Source organism: Episyrphus balteatus, chromosome 4 (assembly GCF_945859705.1).
Source record: "Episyrphus balteatus chromosome 4, idEpiBalt1.1, whole genome shotgun sequence".
NCBI classification, from domain to species: domain Eukaryota; kingdom Metazoa; phylum Arthropoda; class Insecta; order Diptera; family Syrphidae; genus Episyrphus; species Episyrphus balteatus.
The window spans coordinates 82,849,267-82,869,914 of NC_079137.1; the positions used below are offsets into that span (position 1 = coordinate 82,849,267).

Below are 20,648 nucleotides of genomic sequence, written 5' to 3' on the forward strand. Positions count from 1 at the left end.
AAAATAATGGGAAAATAATTTTTTCTCAAACTTTATTTTCCAAAATAAACAGATCATTTCTTTTTTATTTTCTGACCATGGACTGCCAGGAGCCAACTGCATTTAAAGCCAGTTGTACAAGTTGTTTTATTAGCTGGCTATTTTAACATACATAGGACCGACCTTGAACCATTTCTAAACCTTAGCTTTACCACCAATTTTAGAAAATAAAAGTTGATAACCACGGATTAAATATTTGTACGGGACCTTACAAGTTTTGGGCTTACAGAACTGTTAAAATGAGTCGGCTGAGTGAGGCCAATGTGAACACCTTCTTAAGTCTAGTACACTGCTGATGCGAAACGAAAAATTTTCAAGTCTCCAAAGTCGCCAACAAAAATGCTAACGAAAATATATCATCGAGTATTCTGTCAAAGTCAAAATAAAGAATTCAAAATTAACTTAAAATCAAGAAAAATCCACAGAAACTGTATCAAATTCGAAGAGGACAGAATAGCAGAGTACAAAAATGTACCTTTTATAAGTTTTGGATGCGTAGTTTTGATTTTATGGGATTTTGAATTTTGCATAGTTTGACCCCACAAAGACTCATATTAACGGAGTTATGTATTTCCGTTTTTGTGAAAAATTATGATATTTTTTTAAGGTGCATATTTTAATTCCAAAATTGTATCCAATTTTCAAAGAGGACTGAATAGCAGAGAATAATTTTTAAAGAATTAAAGGTATAACCCTGGTACGCTGCTCGCGCTAAATTTTAGCTGAGATAAAATTCCCATACAAGTTATCGATAACTTGTATGGGATCCATTTTATCTCGGCTAAAAATTTTCGATAATTTGTATGGGAGCTAAAATTTAGCGCGAGCAGCGTACCAGGCTTTAAGCTTTAACTAGATTGGCTCGAAAAGTGAAAAAGTACAAAAGTGAAAATTTTCAAACGCATTTTTGTATAGTTTCTCGTGATGAAAAATTAAAACAAATGATGCAGAAAGCTTATTTTTTGGCCTAAAAAACACTTTGTATACTCTTTATCACAAAACAATTGCGATAGCCAGAAAAAAATCTTTTCACTTTTGTACTTTTTGAAAAAGTGGTGTATGTAGTTAAGGCTTTAAACAACAATTTTTGTAGTTTTTTCCTAAAACAAATAGCGCTAAAAAGAAATAAAAATTTTGTACTTTTGTAAATTTCCCACTTTTTTCACTTTTAGAACTGCGTACTGAAAAACGAAAAGCAAAACGAACGAGTCGATTTTTGCCGTGCGGCGAAGCTTTTCAACTCGTGTGAACGTAAGTCGCAGGTGACTAAAGTGACACTCCCCATAGAAAAATCCTAGTCGATCGACATATCGTGCGGCTAAAATCGACTCGTGAAAAGTTCCCATAAGTTTGGAAGGGTGTATGCAAGTTTGTCATTCGTATGAATCCAGCATTAATAAAAGGAATTTTCTTACAAAACAAATTTATCCAAAAAGGGAAATATTTTCCCTATATCTGGTAACACTATTGACAACAATCATCAGTCATCTGCGTTCCTGTATTTTTTTTTGCAAAAAACCAAAATCCACAAAGTTTTTTCAGAAATACAAAAAAGTTTTTAACAAATTCCAAGTGTTTTTTACCCCAAATAAACCCTGGAATCACTTTAAATATAAAAAAAATAATTCCAATACAAATATTCTGGATACAGGTATGAATAATGACTCACTTTCTATATGCCCTCGATTAAAGTTGATTTGTATTCGCAAAGGTGGTTCCACTTGGCGACTACGTCACTCATTGGGAGAGCCTCAATCTCTGCAATACAAAATATCACCTCAAGAATATATTAGGTAAAAAAAACAACTTAAAAACTTTTTCAAAATTCATATTTATCCCATCATATTCATTATTTATCCCAAAAAAGTCGCAACCCTAAACGATGTCTGAAAAGACCATTAAAGTAAATGCCCGAGTCGAGATCGCCGGAAAAGGTGTCCGAGGCAAGGTTGCTTATGTTGGCGTCACCGGATTCGCCGGTGGCAAATGGGTCGGAGTCATACTCGATGAACCAAAAGGTAAGAACAATGGCAGTGTAAAAGGTCATTCCTATTTCCACTGCATCGACAAGTACGGCACATTTGTCCGTCCCACTCAGTTGATTCTGCTCGACGAGTCTACCGAAGATCTCACAGACGGTACACCGACCACACCTCAACCCACAACCACTCGATCTCGATTGAGCACTTCTCGTACTTCTCTTTCTTCAAGTAGACAAAGTCTAACCGGTTCCCGGACACAACTCTCAACTTCTTTGACTGAACGCAACTTTACCGCAGGCAGAAAAAGCCTAATGACACCGCCGACAACAACTGCAACGGCAACTTCTTCCACAGCTTCTTCATCTGAATCTCATCCATCTTCGAAGCGAGCTTCTTTTGTCGAAACTGGGTTTTTAGAGATTTTAAAGCCACAATTTACTCCCAGTCAGCCAATTCGGTCCCCCTCGTTTACTGCTCCTCCTCCAACTATGAGTGCTCAAGCTGCTGCTGAAGAAAAAGCAACTAATGCTGAACAACAACAAATAATCGAGGGGCTTAAAAGTCAAGTTGATGATTTGACTGAAAAACTAGAAACACTCAAGCAGCGTCGCTCTGAGGACAAGGAACGTCTGCGAGAGTTCGACAAAATGAAAATTCAATTCGAACAGATGCAAGAGTTTAGGTCGAAAATAATGAATGCCCAAGCTCAGCTTCAAAGAGACTTGCAAAGAGCAAAGCAAGAAGCTAAAGATGCAATCGAGGCTAAGGAACGTCATGCTCAAGAAATGGCCGATTTGTCAGATAACGTTGAAATGATAACTCTTGACAAGGAAATGGCAGAGGAAAAGGCCGACACTCTTCAGCTGGAACTAGATTCCACTAAAGAAAAGATTGAAGAGTTGACTCTTGATTTGGAGCTTTTGCGGGCAGAAGTCCAGAACAAGGCTGAATCAGAACATGGCAACAGGCCTAGTGGCGATGGCACTGTTAGTGCTTATGAAATTAAGCAACTCGAGCAACAAAATCATCGCTTGAAGGAAACACTTGTCCGTCTTCGTGACTTAAGTGCACACGATAAACACGATATTCAAAAATTAGCCAAGGAACTTGAAATGAAAAAGTCTGAAGTAACTGAATTGGAACGTACAAAGGAAAAACTGTCTGTAAAGTTGGATGAACTGGAAGCAACTGTTGCTGATTTGCAGGAACAAGTGGATGCTGCTTTGGGTGCTGAAGAAATGGTTGAACAATTGGCGGAGAAAAAAATGGAATTAGAAGACAAAGTAAAGTTACTCGAGGAAGAAGTTTCCCAATTGGAAGCTCTTGAAGAAATACACGAGCAGTTGGTGGAAAGTAATCATGACTTGGAAATGGATTTGCGCGAAGAACTCGACATGGCAAATGCTGCCAAGAAAGAGATTCTCCGTGAACGGGATGCTGCCATTGAAACAATATACGATCGCGATCAGACTTTGATAAAGTTCCGTGAATTGGTACAAAAATTAAATGAAAATATTATCGAACTACGTGAAAAGAACTCGGAAACATCTGCTGCAATGAAAACATCAATGCCGGATGTAGGAGGAAAGAAAGACGCACTTGTAAATGATTCCATTGACTATAAACAGATGTTTGCCGAATCGAAGGCCTACACTAGAGCAATTGATGTTCAACTAAGACAAATCGAATTGACTCAGGCTAATGAAAGAGTTCAAATGCTAACGGCTTTCATGCCAGATTCATTCATGAATCGTGGTGGAGACCACGATTCGATATTGGTTATTTTACTTGTCGCTCGAATTGTATTCAAATGTGGCATTGTTGTTAGCCAGACGCGGGAAAGATTCCCAGCCGTTGACAATATTACCAAGGACGCTGTCATTCAGGGTCATAGTGTGCATCAATTTGCTTTCAAGTCTAGATTATTGCACTACATTCATAACCTGCAGTGTGCTTTGCATCAAATTCTATATGGATTGAACTGTTGTCAGCCTGATACTCTGCTCAGAGCAGGTGGATCGCTTCCTGAAATGATTGCACAGGAAAAAACAGTCGATTCGATTATAGAACTGCTGAAGCAAAATCAACTCGATGAGAATTCATTCACGGAAAACATTGAAAAATGTGTTTCCTTCTTCAATGCTATGAATTCTGTTCTTTTAGCTGGAGAGGATCTTCTCAATGAAACACAAATGATTAGAGATTGTGTTGCTTCGCTGGGATCTGCCTGTGATTCTATACTCACAGATGCTTCTATGATTCGCGCAATTATTCGAGAAACAACCGATACCAGCGACACAATACTCCTGATGCAATATGTCATAGAAAATGCCGACAGCGTGAAACAAAATATAAAATTGATTAAACGTCGCCTGCCTCAAGATCTCCATGTGGTTAAATGCAATATATCGCCACATAAAATCGAAACTATGCGCACAATTACAGGTTCATTGAGTAAAATAATGTCTGCTCTGCACATCGCTTCCAAACAGGCTGTGCAAACAATAAATTCATCAATTGAAAGCGATAACGCAGCAGAGACAACTATTGAACACTCCAAGTTCTGGGAAATTCTCTCATCGGCTTGCGAACGTGTATACGAACAAGACGATAGAGGACCATCGCAGAACTTTAAGGCTGTTCTGGCTCCTGCCAACACCGATCTAGCTCAGCTCGCTCAATATCTGCTGGATAACGAGTATGAGATAATGTCTAGAGCCAATGCGAGGGCCGCTGAGAAGCAGGTTTCTCCGATTTTATTGCGTGCTCAGTTCATAAAGAAGCAATTGGAACAGAAGAATGTTCTGGCTGCTACACTGGAAAATCGCGAGGCTGATATAAAGCAATTAAAGTTAGCTGCCAAGATGAAACAGAGTGAACTCTCCGAGATGCAAATACGCAAAGATATCGCAGAGAAAAAGCTGTCGGTGCTACAGCATGATCATGAGGTGACAATTGAAAAATTGAAGCGACAATATGAGGAGACTTACGATCTTCTTAAAAAGAAGGAGAAGGAGTTTGAAGATACAATGGATCATTTGCAGAGTGACATTGAAGCTTTGGAGAGTGAGAAGTCGACGTTACGTGAAAAACTAAAACTTAACACAGGTAGCACTTCAAAGAGAAGTGACACAACAACTCCTGCTTCGTCAACAACTGTGAGCACTACTGTAACTGCGGGCTCGCCAATACTGGCGGAAGAGGTTAACCTCCTGAAGAGTGTGCTTATAGGAGAACGTAACGAACGATTGCGCTTGCAAGCTGATTCGATCAAACAAAAGTTAAAGAAATTCGATCCCATTCACGTGCCTCGAGCCAAGGATAAACGTATTATTGAGCTAGAAAATCAGTTGGCAAAAATGAAGCACGAATGGGCATTGTCATATTTGAGAACATCGCCCTCGACTAAAGCTTCAAGTATTGAAATGTATAGAAAACAGAAAATAGCAATTGAAAAAGAAGTCAGAGTACTGGCATCTGAGGTGCTTGATGAATATTTTCATAGAAATCCCCATCGGGCAGCGCCCTCAGACTTTTCTCAATTCCCAACAGTCGAAGTTAAAAAAGTATTTCAAATGTAAAATTAACTCAAATACTCCTTAATTTTTTTTATCATTTAAGTTATAAACAAAAAGACACTATAAGCGCGGCAGCCATTGTGCACTAAAACCTTAAAAAAAATCAAAATTAACTGTAATACATTATTCTAACTTATTTATATGAAAATTATTAAAATAAATTGTTATAAAAACAATCATCTGTAGTTGTTGTTTTGTTTGCAATGGAAATGTTGATATTTGAATAAAGTACGGTGGGTTAAACAATAGAGGGACAGTTTTAAGCGATCGATGATCCTATTTCTCATTTTAGTAAAGTTAAAGTCCAAGTTTTCGACTTCGAAAAGTTTTCGTTTTTCTTCAGCAGCGTACCACGCTTATTTTGTAAAGTGAAAATTTATAGTTCAGCGTTCAAAACAAAAATTAGATAACTGGGGACTTGCGACTATCACTTGTAGTTGTAGTTCGGCTAGTTGTGGTGTTAGAGAAAAATGTTATGAGACAAAGTTCTAGTAAATTGTATTTCCCACAAAATATGTTAACTAATTTTTACTTGCGATATAGGTACTATATATCAAGTTATGCATTCGTACAAAAAAAAAAAGTTGAGATCACATTTTTCCATGACATTACGATGGTAGACAATGCCAAAAAAGTGGGTCCCGGAAGTCCGTCTGTCTGTCTGTCAGTCTGTCTGTATAAGGAACTAGAGCCTAAACGGATGGACCGATTGATGTCAAACCTGGTATGCAGCGTTATTTGGCGACTCTCCAGAGGGGTTTTTGGAATTAATTTTTTTGGACCAAAAATAACGGTACTTGTCATATACCGATTTTAGTAAAATTAAAATATCTCAAAAACGGCTCTAACGATTTTGTTTAAAAAATTCAAGTGTTAGTTTAAAGTTAAGGTCTATCTTCTAATAAAAAAAATTTTTTTTGAAAATCATTATTAACGGTACCTGCCATAGAACCGTTTTTTTTAAATCCGATTATCTCCGAAAGTGCTTACTCGATTTCAACGAAACTTTTTGTGAAGAAGCATTTATATAATTTTAATATCAGCCAAAAATAAAATTTTGAAAAAAATAATTTTTGGATTTTTAAAAAAATTTTGAAAAATCAAATTTTCGAAAACGGGACATTTAATTTTTTTGAAATTTTGTTTTTAGATGTTGATTAGTGATTTCTACAAAATGGCATACCAATTTTATTTTTAAACTTTTTTTCCAAAAAATTATTTATAAAAAATTAGTTTTTTAAAAAACGGCTCTAACGATTTTGAAAATTTTTTTTCTAAAAATGCATGTTAATATATCAATCAAAACTGCATACTTGTTTTGGAGGGCAATTTAATTTCAGATTTTATTTTATTTTTTTTTTTTAAACGAAATTTATTTTTTTTCCAAATTTCTATATAAAAAGTCTTAAACATTTCAGCAACTTTAACTCTAAGAGCAAGTTCGTGCGACCCCAGTCGTGCATTTTATTTACTCTAAAACCCATCATTTAGGGATTATAATGAATTTCGTAAAATGCTATGATCACTTTTGTTTATTATCAATCAGCATAATTTTATAAAATTAAAAAAAACTAATAAAGGTTTTTTTGTCCGAGTTACCGTTCCACAGTGCGGTGATTCAGTGCAGACAAAGTATGGAAAAAATTCAAAACACCTTGATTTTTATGATTTTTTCTTTTAATATTGTTTTTTAGCCTGATGGCAAGTAAATAGAGTGTAAAAACATTTTTTACTTAGGTTATAAGTTTTTGTTACATAGGAAATAAAGAAAGTTATTTTTATAATTCAAAAACTGCCTTTTTCGTACAAATTGTGTATAAGCTGCGTTCCTTTGGAAATATTTATCTACTGCTTAGTATTAAAGCTGCTTTGAACTACTTTTTCAGTATAGCAAAAGTAGTTCAAAGTAGTTTGATTTTTATGATTTTTTCTTTTAATATTATTTTTTAGCCTGATGGCAAGTAAATAGAGTGTAAAAACATTTTTTACTTAGGTTATAAGTTTTTGTTACATAGGAAATAAAGAAAGTTATTTTTATAATTCAAAAACTGCCTTTTTCATACAAATTGTGTAAAAAGGCTTGAAACAAATAGTTGTTACAAAGAGGGACGGAGAAATAATCCGTTACTTAACCGATGTTTAGATCCATCGAAGGCTTTCGAGTGCAAAAAAAAAATAAAATAAATTTAGCTTACCCTTCTAAAGAGTAGCAAATTAAAAACCGGTTTATTTGGAGCAATTTAACTATGTGGTGCAGCGCTTCGTAGGTCACCTCTAAGTGGCCTACTTTTGACATGTTAACCTTAAAGGGGTTGTATAGCTTGCTGTAGTTGCATTTTACAGAAAAAAATGTACAGTAGTTAAAAGTCTAGCTATAATTTTGCATTTTTCAAAACCGGTTTTAGAAGATCATATTTTTTTAACTTTTTCTCACTGGTCGCGGCACTCTGTGCGTTCCCTCACTAGTACGCAGCTGAGGCGAAAAGAAATTTTCCATAAAAAAATTCGTTACCGAAGTTAAATTTGTTTTGTTTTTGCTTTAAAACTTATTTTCTATTAGGGGTACTCACGATCCGGTGCAACGAAAAGGTGTAAAATTGCAAAATTTTTTTTTTCTACTACAACAACTAAAAAAGACACATTTTGCACCATTGTATTTTATTTTTGCAATAGGGTTAGGGTATAGCAAAAGTGTAAAAAAATTTTAGTCTATAGATTTGGCTGTACAAATTTAAGAAAATGTTACACTTTTACACTTTTGCAGCGATACAAGACCATTTGCATCGAATCGTGAATACCCCTATTATTTTTACTTTGCTATAATACCCGATGGTATTTTTTCGTTGACATGTCCGCTGTTGACTTTGGAGACTTCAAAATTTTTCGTTTCGCTTCAGCTGCGTACTAGGCTTTAAAACGAAAAATCAAAAAAAAAAAATTGTAAAAACAGGGTGATGAGAGTACGGTATTTTTTAGGGGGGGTGTCAATCTGCCCCGTTTAGGCGCGAGGTTCAATTTTCTAAAAAACAAAAAAAAAAAAGTATATTGAATACTATTTTTGTCATGACCATTAATTTTAATACAAAAATCTGCCTCAATTGATTTTCTATCAAACACCATATATTTCTGTCTGAAAATAAAAATGTTTCATGGTTTCAAAATGTTCAATTTCATTTCATTTCATTAATTTTCACAAATTAAGTTCGTTTTTGTTGTTTTCCGTAAAAAATTTACATAGTGTGTACATGGTCTAAGAATATTTTATTGTAGACCAAGCTTAATGACATCAAGCCCTCTGCATGTGAAACCATGTTACTATAGGTTATCGATAACAAATATAAATCGAGTGTCTGTCACTTGAGAAAAGTCATCATACATCCGTCATATTTATCAAAAATTTTCGTGTTGTATTTTTTTCATTTTCATCAAAAGAAATTTCAATTAAAAACTAAATAAAACTATCAATTCTCGCACAAAAATATGTAAACAAGCTTCGCAATTAAATAAACTCCATAATATTCCACTTATCGTCAACCAAACAAGTAAAAAAACTCACTGCACAAAAGAAAAACAAAAATTCCCCCCAGAGATAGGCGGGGTCGTCGTCTCCTCTGTGTACACAAATAATTGAAACAATAAAAAATGGCTCGACCAATCTATCCAAATCAGCAAAAGATAGCCGAGAAACTAATCATCCTCAATGATCGTGGCACTGGCATCCTCACCCGCATCTACAATATCAAAAAAGCATGCGGCGACACAAAATCCAAGCCCGGTTTTCTCTCTGAAAAATCCCTCGAGTCATCAATTAAATTCATTGTCAAACGATTCCCCAACATCGATGTCAAAGGACTTGGGGCAATCGTCAATATCAAAGCCGAAATCATAAAATCACTCTCTTTATACTATCACACTTTTGTAGACTTGCTCGACTTTAAAGACAATGTCTGCGAACTACTCACGACCATGGATGCTTGCCAAATCCACCTCGACATAACTCTTAACTTTGAATTGACCAAGAATTATTTAGACCTTGTGGTAACGTATGTTTCGCTGATGATTGTGCTGTCGCGCGTCGAAGACCGCAAAGCCGTCTTGGGCTTGTACAATGCGGCACACGAACTACAGCATAATCAGAGCGATCCAGGTTTCCCACGACTTGGTCAAATGATTCTTGATTATGAGGTTCCTTTAAAGAAACTCTCTGAAGAGTTTATACCTCATCAAAGGTTACTTACAAATGCTATTCGTTCGCTGACCATTATTTACCCTTTGCGGAACTCGACTGCCGACAAATGGCGCGAGATGCAGAAACTCAGTCTCGTTGGCAATCCGGCTATTCTACTGAAAGCCGTCCGCACTGACACAATGTCGTGTGAATACATTTCTTTGGAAACAATGGATCGTTGGATCATCTTCGGGTTGTTGCTCAATCATCAAATGTTGGGACAGTATACCGAGGTCAATAAGATGTGGCTGTCCGCATTGGAATCCAGTTGGGTTGTGGCACTCTTCCGCGATGAGGTGCTCCCAATCCACCAATACATCCAAAATACCTTTAATGAAATCAAAGGTTATAGCAAGCGTATTAATGAAGTTAAAGACGCTCATATAACTGCCATTCAGAAGGCAGCACTGGTGCACCGGGAGCGACGCAAGTTTCTGCGAACTGCACTCAAAGAATTGGCTCTAATAATGACCGATCAGCCAGGTCTGCTCGGTCCTAAAGCTATTTTCATATTCATTGGCTTGTGTTTGGCTCGCGATGAAATCTTATGGCTTCTCCGGCATAATGATAATCCACCGGCCAATAAGAATAAAGGCAAAAGCAATGAGGACTTGGTTGATCGCCAACTACCCGAGTTGCTGTTTCATATGGAAGAATTGCGGGCATTAGTCCGCAAGTACAGTCAAGTAATGCAACGTTACTATGTTCAGTATCTTTCAGGATTTGATTCGACCGATTTGAATATCCGAATGCAGAATTTACAAGTTTGTCCAGAAGATGAGAGTGTGATTCTGTCATCGTTGTTTAATACTTCATCAAATTTGACTGTCAAACAAGTTGAAGAAAATGAATTGTTTGATTTTAGAGCTTTCCGGTTGGACTGGTTCCGTTTGCAAACTTATATGAGTGTTGGAAAAGCAGCTTTACGAATCGCCGAGCATGTTGAACTTGCACGTCTCCTCGACTCGATGGTCTTCCATACACGAGTTGTCGATAATTTAGATGAAATACTTGTCGAGACCTCAGACTTGTCGATATTCTGCTTCTACAACAAAATGTTTGATGATCAATTTCACATGTGCTTGGAGTTTCCAGCTCAAAATCGTTACATTATTGCTTTTCCCCTAATTTGCAGTCACTTTCAAAATTGCACCCATGAAATGTGCCCCGAAGAACGTCATCATATACGTGAGCGTTCATTGAGTGTTGTGAATATCTTCCTCGAGGAAATGGCCAAGGAAGCCAAGAATATTATTACAACAATTTGCGACGAGCAATGTACCATGGCTGATGCACTATTGCCAAAGCATTGTGCCAAGATTCTTTCAGTTGCATCGACTCGCAAGAAAAAGGACAAATCCAAGAAGCAATTTGATGATATCCGCAAGCCTGGCGACGAAAGCTATCGCAAGACTCGGGAGGATCTAACGACAATGGATAAATTGCATATGGCACTCACGGAATTGTGTTTTGCTATAAACTACTGTCCAACTGTGAATGTGTGGGAGTTTGCCTTTGCTCCTCGGGAATATCTTTGCCAGAATCTAGAACATCGTTTCTCGCGGGATTTAGTCGGAATGGTCATGTTCAATCAGGAAACAATGGAGATCGCCAAGCCATCTGAATTGCTGGCATCAGTGCGAGCTTATATGAACGTTCTGCAGACGGTCGAGAATTACGTTCACATCGATATCACGAGAGTTTTTAACAACTGCTTGTTGCAACAGACCCAAAGCCTCGACTCGCATGGCGAAAAGACTATCGCTGCGTTGTACAACACCTGGTACAGTGAAGTTTTGTTGCGAAGAGTGAGTGCTGGAAATATTGTCTACTCAATGAATCAAAAGGCGTTTGTGGCTATCGCACCAGAAGGATGCGTTCCATTTAATCCGCAAGAATTTTCTGATTTGAATGAATTACGAGCACTTTCGGAACTGGTTGGACCATATGGCATTAAATCGCTCAATGAAACACTCATGTGGCACATTTCGAATCAAGTGCAGGAACTCAAGGGGCTGGTTGGGTTAAATAAAGAGGTTCTTATAACCCTGCGTACAAGTTTCGATAAGCCGGAAGTAATGAAGGACCAATTCAAAAGACTTCAGCATGTAGACAACGTCTTGCAACGAATGACAATAATCGGAGTGATCCTCTGCTTCAGGAATCTAGTTCACGAGTCTCTGGTTGATGTGTTGGAAAAAAGAATACCATTCTTGTTGAGTTCAGTGAAGGACTTTCAAGAGCATTTGCCCGGTGGTGATCAGATTAAAACCGCATCAGAAATGGCATCGGCAGCAGGGCTCCAATGCAAGGTTGATCCCACTTTGACAACAACTCTCAAGTCAAAGAAGCCCGAATTTGACGAAGGTGAACATCTAATTGCATGTTTGTTGATGGTTTTTGTCGCAGTGTCTATCCCCAAATTGGCTCGCAACGACAACTCTTTCTATCGTGCATCCATGGACGGCCACTCGAATAACACTCATTGTATGGCTGTGGCTATAAATAACATTTTTGGAGCTCTCTTTACAATTTGCGGACAGAAAGACATTGAAGATCGCATGAAGGAATTTTTGGCATTGGCCAGCTCATCGTTACTCCGTTTGGGTCAGGAATCTGATAAGGAAGCCACACGCAACCGAGAATCTATCTACTTGCTACTCGATGAGATTGTCAAGCAGTCACCATTCCTCACAATGGATTTGCTCGAATCTTGCTTCCCGTATGTATTGATTAGGAATGCATTCCATGCTGTCTACAAGCAGGAGCAATGCATTTAAATTAATGCATTCTAGAGTCTAAGAGTTACATAAATATAACTTATTTTATATTCATTCAAACAGTAGATATTGTACGTTAGTATTATTATGGCAAATATAATCAAATACTTATATTATGCAATTTAAGTCTATCTACCCGTTGGTTGTTATTTTTATTATTTTTGGTATCGTTTTGTTTTTTTCTTTTACAAAATGTTTTGGTTCTTATGTCTTTGTGAAATAGGACTGGTACAAGATGCCGAGTGATGATGTGGCGAAGAGGGTAAAGTAACTCCACCAGGTTGCAAAGCCCAAGAATCCTTTGAAGACTTCAGTTGTAAAAACCTGCAAGAAAATTCGGAATGAGAAAATTTGAAATTTTGATGGTAGTTCAATTTGCACTTACACTTTTAAGACTTGTCCAGGAAACTTGTATATTTTGTGCTGATTCGAGAATATTAAACTGGTCATCTTCTCCTTGACCACTGCCGTCGATTTGTTCGAGAATCTTAACAACGGCTAATTTAGCTGGGTCCTCATCAGGACATTCGTCTTGTAAGAGATTTGGACTGAACATTCCAGTCCAGGTAAAACCACCCAAGCTTTTGTACATAAGTGTCAGGAATAAGCAAATAATTAAAGGTGCAGCAAATTGCAAAGTTACAACACAAAGATAGTAGAAAATCGATGAAATCTGTTAAGAAGACAGAAAGGGGATGAGAAACAAGTTTATGTTTTTATTTTTCTTGAGAGGAAATTACCTTCTTTTGGTATTCTAGATTAGTTATGCGACCAGCTTCGGTGCGCAAGTCTTCTATTCTATCATGAGCAATATTTAGATATGATTGCAGGTAAATAGGCATTAGGGCGAATCTAAGGAGCACCGTCAACACTACCAGCAGCAGACGGATTGTCTCAAAAGCCTCAGGTTGCAATCTTAAAAAAAAAGTTAACATTATGGTATGCCTTTGTAAAAATAATAAAAATTACAATGGTTTGTCCATGCCTTCGAAAACACGAACTGTTAAATAATTTCGACTTATAGGACGGATCCAGAGTATGACTAGAATAAATGGTAATATAAAACTGATGTTTAAGAGAATTTGCAGGATGCGTTTTTCTTTGCAGAATCTGAAAAAAAAAAATAACTCATTAATGACCATTACAGTTAGTGGGAAGTTAATTGTTGATTACTTGAGTGAATCCCAGTGCATTCGCGCCATGCGAAGTCCTGGAAAAGTAAATAGCGCTCCCAAAATACCGCAACCAATGGCAATAAAGAACTTAACGACGATTTTCGAAGCGGGGCCACTAGAAAATAATAAATAAATTAGAAGTAAATGTTCAAAAAATGTTGACTATTTCTTTAACTTAGAATATGTGTTGCTTCAAAAACGGAAGCACAATCGTCACAAAAATTTTAATCAGGGGGTCATTCCGTAATTTTTAAAATTATAAAAGCATAGGCGATAATCGTTTCACAGTTTGAAGCTATTTGAAATCATGCCTGATTCAATATTTCCTAAACAGCTTATATCTATACATAAAATTATTCATATCCTTAGAAGTCGACTCGCAGTCGCTACTAAAGTCGATACTTTTTGGCTGTTTAGGTAATTAAAAAAGGTCTGTTTTTGTGAATGTATTTATTTCCAAGTGATTGATGAAAAACAAAAGAATAAACACAACTTTATAGTAAGAACAAAACAACGTAAGATTTGTTTATTTTGTTCTTTAAAATTATTTTAGAGCCCCCTCACACTCCAAGCTATCTATCGGTCGAAAGGTTAGTCGGTCTCTTAAGACCATATTATTCACTAGTTTAAAAAATACATCTGGATGTAAACAATGTCAAACGTCAAAAATAAATCCAATTCCATAATATTCACTACTTAAATCAAATCTCGTTAAATCCAAACAAATTTAAACTGCTCTCTGGAGGTTTGTTTAACTTTATAAATCCAGATGTAAAATTAATTTTCACAGTGTACAGTTGTTTTGTCAAGTATTTTGTGAAGGAAAAATTAAGATAAATGTAAATTATACAAAATTTATTGAAAAACCACATACATTTTTTTTTAATTGAATAATCTGAACAAAAAATTAAATCCTTGGATTTATGAAACTTAGATTTAATGGATTGGATTCAAAATTAGGAGCCCAACCCTACTAAACTATCGTCCGATAGAAAGTCTGTAGTGTACGGGGACTCATATTTCACACATAAAAAAAAATTGGTTCTTCATTTCTCTACAAAATTTTAGTTTGATTTGACATTTTGCATTTGGCAAAATTCAAGAGATTTAAAAAGGATCGATTCTTCGGGGAAAAAGTAGCGAATTTATTTTCATTGGAATTCATTTAAGGAAAGAGTAGCGACTGCAAGTCGACTGCAGATCGAATTTTTGGTTGTTTGGAATTCGACATTTGTGGTTGCCTCTTACTCGGGTGGTCAAGGTTCGCATCCCAAAATTGGAATTGTTTTTTTTTTTAATTTCATAAATTTTCTTTGAATTCTTTCAAACAATATATAGGACTTCTGGTTATCGTAAAGTCGTGTATTTGGAAAACTGAAGCGAACTGAGTCACAACATCGCTATGATCGTATTCGATCGGAATAAAGTTGTGAACAATTATTTTCTCTAGCAACCGTTACGACCGACAAATCAGATAAACAAAATAAAAAATTAAAATTCATTGAATACTTTAAAATACAAATTGAAACCAGCTTTTTTCACATTCATGAATCAATTTGCATTGGTCTAGTATACCTACATATGTATATCATTTAAAAAGGACTCGATGAGTTTTTAGTATTTTGTTATGGGCATAAGTCTGTACTTTGTACAGGAAAAGGGCCAAAGTGGTCTTATTTCCAGTACATTTTAAAAGGGAAATTCAAAAATTTTTCAAAAAAAAAATTGATGGAGTTTTAATTTTTGCATGTATGTTATTTGACTATTGCCGTGTATAAATACAATTTTTTGACCAGAAGGGTGGGGTTATCATTCTACAAGTTTTGAAAAAAAAATGTATAGTAAGTAACTTCATAAAAGTACCTACTTTGAACTTACAATAATACAAGAGGAACAAAAAAAATAAAAGCTAAATTTTTTTTTAAATTCCAAAACTTACGAAGAAGGAAGACCTTGTTCTGTGAGGAACTTGGATGCACTTTGATTAAAACTGGAATAAGCATCTTCCAAGCCTGTTTCTAACATACTTTCATCAACAATCAAAACAACCATTGCTACCAGAAGATACACAAGTCCGGCAACAATGCACATTGAACGTTCACCAATAGATTCATCAGTTTGAAAGTAAAGTACTGTCAACGAGGTAAGAAGTTTGCTGAAAATATAATTAAACTTTTCAATAAAAATAATAATCAAATGCAGTCCGAGTTTGGTGGCTACTTACAAAGCAAAGAAAACAACAAGAAGGCACCAAACCATGCTAAGATTAACTTCTCCCTTCAACGGGAAATAATAATGATAAATCTGAAATGAATGAGAAAGTTGATGAAAAAAATTAAAACCAAAAACAAAAATACTTCAAATACCTCAGAAATAACATAGACAATACCGGCATACAGACTGAAATCCAGTAGCCATTGGTATTCCGTGAAATACCTTAAGTAAACCACTTCGTTCTGAGTGACCGGAGATGTTTCCAATTGAATATCGACTGAACGAGGCACATGAAATGTCGAGGCACTCTTTTCGGCGGCGGCATTTTGTTTGTAATGGTTGCCCTTGGATTTGGTAGGCTTTTCTTTGGGAACACCAGCTCGTGTTCTAAGTTCAGCATCGGTTGGATGGAGATATCGATACAAGCCCGTCGAACAGAGGATCCATTTAGCAAAGGAAAAGTGTGGAGTGAATTTCTGAATTACACTGACCATGACAAGAGTCAGTACTAATTGTGCCCCCAAAATTGCCTTGGTTTTATAGAAAGAAAAATTATTTAATATTTTGTATGCTGCCCTATAAAAAAAATTAGTGTGTGGGCGAAGGAGGGAAGTGTGAATTAAAAACCACTTAGCATAATTTAAAATTACTTTACTCATCATTGAAAGTCAATTTATTCGATTTTGTTGATAAATTAGAACTTACCATTTTGTGTATTTATTTTTGTACGTTAATAAAATATGAATTAAAGTAGTGATTTTTTAATATTTTCATTCATTATTTTTAATTAATTCAAAAATAAATAAGAGCTCGATTCACTTGCAAATCCTCCGGGCGAAAAAAGTAAAAATAGTTTCACTGACAGTTGACAGTAGATTGACAATCAGTATTGCCAGATTAAAAAAAAATGGTGGTTTGACGACGAAAGGGAATTAAGGTAAGGTCCGTATTCATCAGCTTCAAATTATGACTTTTCAAAAAATACACTGATGTCGTTTTCTTTCACTCCAATAAGAGTACCCTTTTAGTACTTATTTTTGCACTTTTGAAGGTTTTGTGTTCTTTGACGCCACAAAAGTGTACAAAAAAAATTACTCCGGAGTAATTTTAGTACTACGGAGTACCCCGGATTTACTCCACATTTTTAGTCAGTTTTACACCGATTTGCACACACACTTATGAATTTGAAGTTTGACATTTTAAAATTTTGTTTGAAAATTGAAAAATGCGAAAAGTTTTTCTTTCAAACTCTTTTGTTATTAACAGAAAACAACCATTATGAATATATTTTCTACTGTATTATATTCCGTCAGATATATTTCTTCCATTTTTTCGTTAATTCTTCACTTTTTCCAAAATAAAATTGAAAACCGAATAAAAAAAAATTTTCCGCTAGTGTTCTTCATCAATAAAAAAAAGCCTGTGCCATATAACAAAAAAATCCCATTTTTTTCTACGTTGATGGGATATTTTTATTTTACAATTATAACACCCTTAGGCCCAATTTATTGACTCTCCATTAAACTTAAATCGCCATTAAAAAAGGGAATTTTAAAATTAAAAACCAATTTCGTTTAATTCAGTCTCTTTTAAGGATTTTTTTGAAGTTTGGCATCATTAACTAATTGAGCATTAAATTTAAAAGTAGTTTTAGTTAAAACACCAAATTCGACCTTTTAAGAGGGATTTTTAGAGCTAATGGAGGTTTTAAACAGAATTTCTATTTATTCACTGTCCATTAGTGTCAAATGTCATTTCATTTATTTTTTTATTTGAATTATTATTTTATTTGAAAAATGTCAAATGAGCTAAAGAATTATTAAAAAGTCCAGACTAGAATTTTTTGTAGGTATACACACATGCATTTGTACCATAAAAAAGAACAAAATTCAAAGAAATTAATGCATTTCTTGTCTACTTCGCACAGATAATACTAGATCTACTAGATTATATTCTCCACTTCAAAACTAATCATTTTTGAGATGCTGCATAATACATACATAACATACATAACATTGCAATTGAAGCCATGAGAAGAAGAGATATAAAGCTTACTTCTAAACCAATGACACGAGATGAATGCCGATAACACTTAAATTTAAGTTGTTATTTGACACCGATGGAAAAAATTAAAAATTTCACTTAACTCCTTCTTCTTCTCATGGTTTCAATTGTAGGTTGTAGCATTCTTTGGTTACCACTGGTATATCGTTAATCTCTTGCATTTTCTGGCGTTTTCAGCTGCAAAATACTTATGGGTCATAGTTTTTTGATTTTTCTTCCAATTCAAATCTATTTGATTTGACAAAATTGTAGCTTTTGACAGATTATTTTTCAAACAAAATAAAAAATCCCTAGGATATTTTTAACAGAGTTTTAAATTTAAAGTTTCCATTAAAAGTAAGGACTTTAACTAATGAAGAGTGAATTAAATGAATTTTTAATGATGTATACTTAAAGGCGACAATAGTTTAACGAGGCCGTTAACTAAAGCGATAAATTTCAAAATTTAATGGAGGCTCAATAAATTGGCCCTTAGTGTGTCAATTAGGCTGAAAAACCGATTAGAAGCATAATACCGTGAGTCTCCGGTAAAATATTTTGTTACTCTTTTTGACGAGTCCCTTTGATTTTGTTCTTTTTTTTTTTGCTGTTCTGCTTTATTTTATTTCGTCGGTTGCGGAATCTTTTTCGTCGGTTGTGTATTATTTGCATGTATAGCAACGTTTTTAATTTATTCAAAAGTTTTCGTTGCACATAGACCCCGCACGGGAGTTGTTTTTTTTTTTGGAATTAAAATACATAGTCTGCTTCTACACGAAGATGTAGACGCACAAGATGCACACAAGAGCAAAGGAGAAATCGATCTTTCTCTCTCTCTTGTTCTTATGTGCATTTCGTGCGTCTACGTCTTCCTGTAGAAGTCGTCATACGAAAACAAGAACAAAATAAAACCAAAGAAAATAACTCAAATTTGCGTCTTCAAAAAAATAATACGCGTAGAAGCGCGTTACGCACCGAAACGAAAATCAAGAGGAAATTGGAAGATGATTTCTGCGCCTTCCGTCTTCGTGTATTATGCTTCATATGTTATTAATATTAATTTTTCTTTTCAATTCATAAAATGTTTTCCCTAGGCCCTATTTTTTTCAAGGAAATTATCCATTTTTGCCTTGTCACACACACAATTACATAAAAAAAAATTACTCTCATTATGTTCTTTCACTCCAGAAAAAGGAGTTAAAATTTAGAGTACTCCTTAATAGAGTGAAAGAAAACGACATGAGTTTACGCAACATCACTTTTTTTGGAGCCAAAACATACATTTGCTGAATAAAAAAAAATGTAAGTGCGTTTTTTTAATTTGTTGTAAAATAACTTTTTTTTTTCAATATCAATAATGCTCAAATAAAAATATTGATACTATTTTTTTTTTCAAAAAATTGAAATTTGCAATAAATATTTTTGTTTTCAATTTGCGGTAGAAAATAAATGCATTTTAAGAACATTTTATTTTTTATTTTTGCAAAATTTAAAAAGTGTCACTCCTGTCCTTACTATATAATCACTCCGAAAAGAAATCCAAAATTTAAAAAAAAAATCATGTGTGCAATTCACACGTGGTAGAAGTTTTTCTTGCAAAAAAAAAGAAAAAATCTACCTTTTGTTTATTCTATCACTTTTAAATCCATGTTATTTATATGAAAACCTATATTAATTTTATATCATCTGAAAGTCTATACAACATCTACAAAAAGAGCTAGATTTTTTTTTAACCAAATCACTTTTCATCAAAAAAGCAAAAAAAAAAATTAAGAATACTTCCTACACTGACTGGTGGCTAGTTATCGGCAACAGACCTCCACAGGTGTCTTGAGGTATTTTTCAAGTTTTTCAATTTAAGATTGTGTAACTTGTAGAGCATTTACCGTTATGTGTGATATATCAAATGCAAGGTAATATTAACAGCATGCGTATAAAAGTCAAATAAAATGTTTGTGTGCTCTAGATCAAAAGATATAACGTGTTTTGAAAGAGAGCATCTTTTTACCGTTATCTGAGGATATTGAATACGAAATTAATTGAAATTTTGAACAATTATAGATTATTTAATTACCTATCTATAGTACAAATTTCATTTATCTTTCTATTGAAACGCCTTTTTCGTTTCATCTTGTTTCAAATCACTACGATACTAAAGAAGTTTTCACTCCAAAAATGAGTGAATTTTTGGAGTGAATTCTTCGATACTAAAATTTTTAAGGAGTAAAAAGGGAGTGATTACCGATACATCTATACCACAGTACACATAATAAGGTAATATATTCCGAAAAATGTCAAAATTTGTTTGTCAAAAAATGGGCACCAATCTGTCAGGCCGGCCTTTAATTTTTATATTTCAATCGCAGTAAACAGGAAATTTGTTTTTGTTTTAAAGGCTTGGCCACACCAGAGGGTATACGGTAGCGGTACGGGTAGCGGTAACGGTACTTGTATGAACAAAATTCCAAACTGACACATCAACGTTCAGATGTGGAATTTTTTTAATACAAATATCGTTACCGCTACCCGTACCGCTACCTCATACCCTCCGGTGTGGCCAAGCCTTTAATTTATAAAATGTCATTTGAAAAAATTATAAATTGAAAAAT

The 20,648-nt window shown here is 34.9% G+C and overlaps 3 protein-coding genes across 4 annotated transcripts; 2 read left to right on the forward strand and 1 right to left on the reverse strand.

Annotated features, from left to right (window-relative positions):
- The first annotated feature begins 1,493 nt into the window (after window positions 1-1,493).
- Window positions 1,494-5,778, forward strand: LOC129919804 (dynactin subunit 1). 2 transcript variants are annotated; one of them, XM_056000861.1, is made up of 3 exons: window positions 1,494-1,690; window positions 1,732-1,832; window positions 1,907-5,778. In XM_056000861.1, exon 3 carries the CDS (start codon window positions 1,922-1,924, stop codon window positions 5,600-5,602), a length of 3,681 nt encoding a protein of 1,226 aa, XP_055856836.1. In that variant the 5' UTR covers window positions 1,494-1,690; window positions 1,732-1,832; window positions 1,907-1,921; the 3' UTR covers window positions 5,603-5,778. The 2 variants fall into 2 exon arrangements, with proteins under 2 accessions (XP_055856836.1, XP_055856835.1); XM_056000860.1 differs by having other exon boundaries at window positions 1,751-1,832.
- A 3,175-nt stretch (window positions 5,779-8,953) lies between these two features.
- Window positions 8,954-12,733, forward strand: LOC129919805 (membrane-associated protein Hem). The gene has a single exon (XM_056000862.1). It carries the CDS (start codon window positions 9,242-9,244, stop codon window positions 12,605-12,607), a length of 3,366 nt encoding a protein of 1,121 aa, XP_055856837.1. The 5' UTR covers window positions 8,954-9,241; the 3' UTR covers window positions 12,608-12,733.
- LOC129919811 (transmembrane protein 161B) lies at window positions 12,729-16,859 on the reverse strand. Its single transcript, XM_056000871.1, has 9 exons — window positions 16,702-16,859; window positions 16,149-16,526; window positions 16,007-16,086; window positions 15,722-15,937; window positions 13,781-13,897; window positions 13,577-13,717; window positions 13,348-13,522; window positions 12,993-13,280; window positions 12,729-12,931 (listed from the first exon to the last, which is right to left on the reverse strand). The coding sequence occupies exons 1-9, from the start codon at window positions 16,702-16,704 to the stop codon at window positions 12,812-12,814; spliced, it is 1,518 nt and encodes a 505-aa protein (XP_055856846.1). The 5' UTR covers window positions 16,705-16,859; the 3' UTR covers window positions 12,729-12,811.
- Between the last annotated feature and the right edge of the window lie 3,789 nt (window positions 16,860-20,648).

Excerpts from the sequence above, each read along its gene's own strand:
- LOC129919811 (XM_056000871.1), bottom strand. Across the intron at positions 13,898-15,721 it reads GAACAAGGTCTTCCTTCTTC|TGGCCCCGCTTCGAAAATCG; the intron begins GTAAGTTTTGGA and ends ATTATTTTCTAG. Across the intron at positions 13,523-13,576 it reads GAAGGCATGGACAAACCATT|ATTGCAACCTGAGGCTTTTG; the intron begins GTAATTTTTATT and ends TTTTTTTTTAAG.
- LOC129919805 (XM_056000862.1), top strand. The coding sequence starts at position 9,242 with ATGGCTCGACCAATCTATCCAAATCAGCAAAAGATAGCCGAGAAACTA.
- LOC129919804 (XM_056000861.1), top strand. The coding sequence starts at position 1,922 with ATGTCTGAAAAGACCATTAAAGTAAATGCCCGAGTCGAGATCGCCGGA.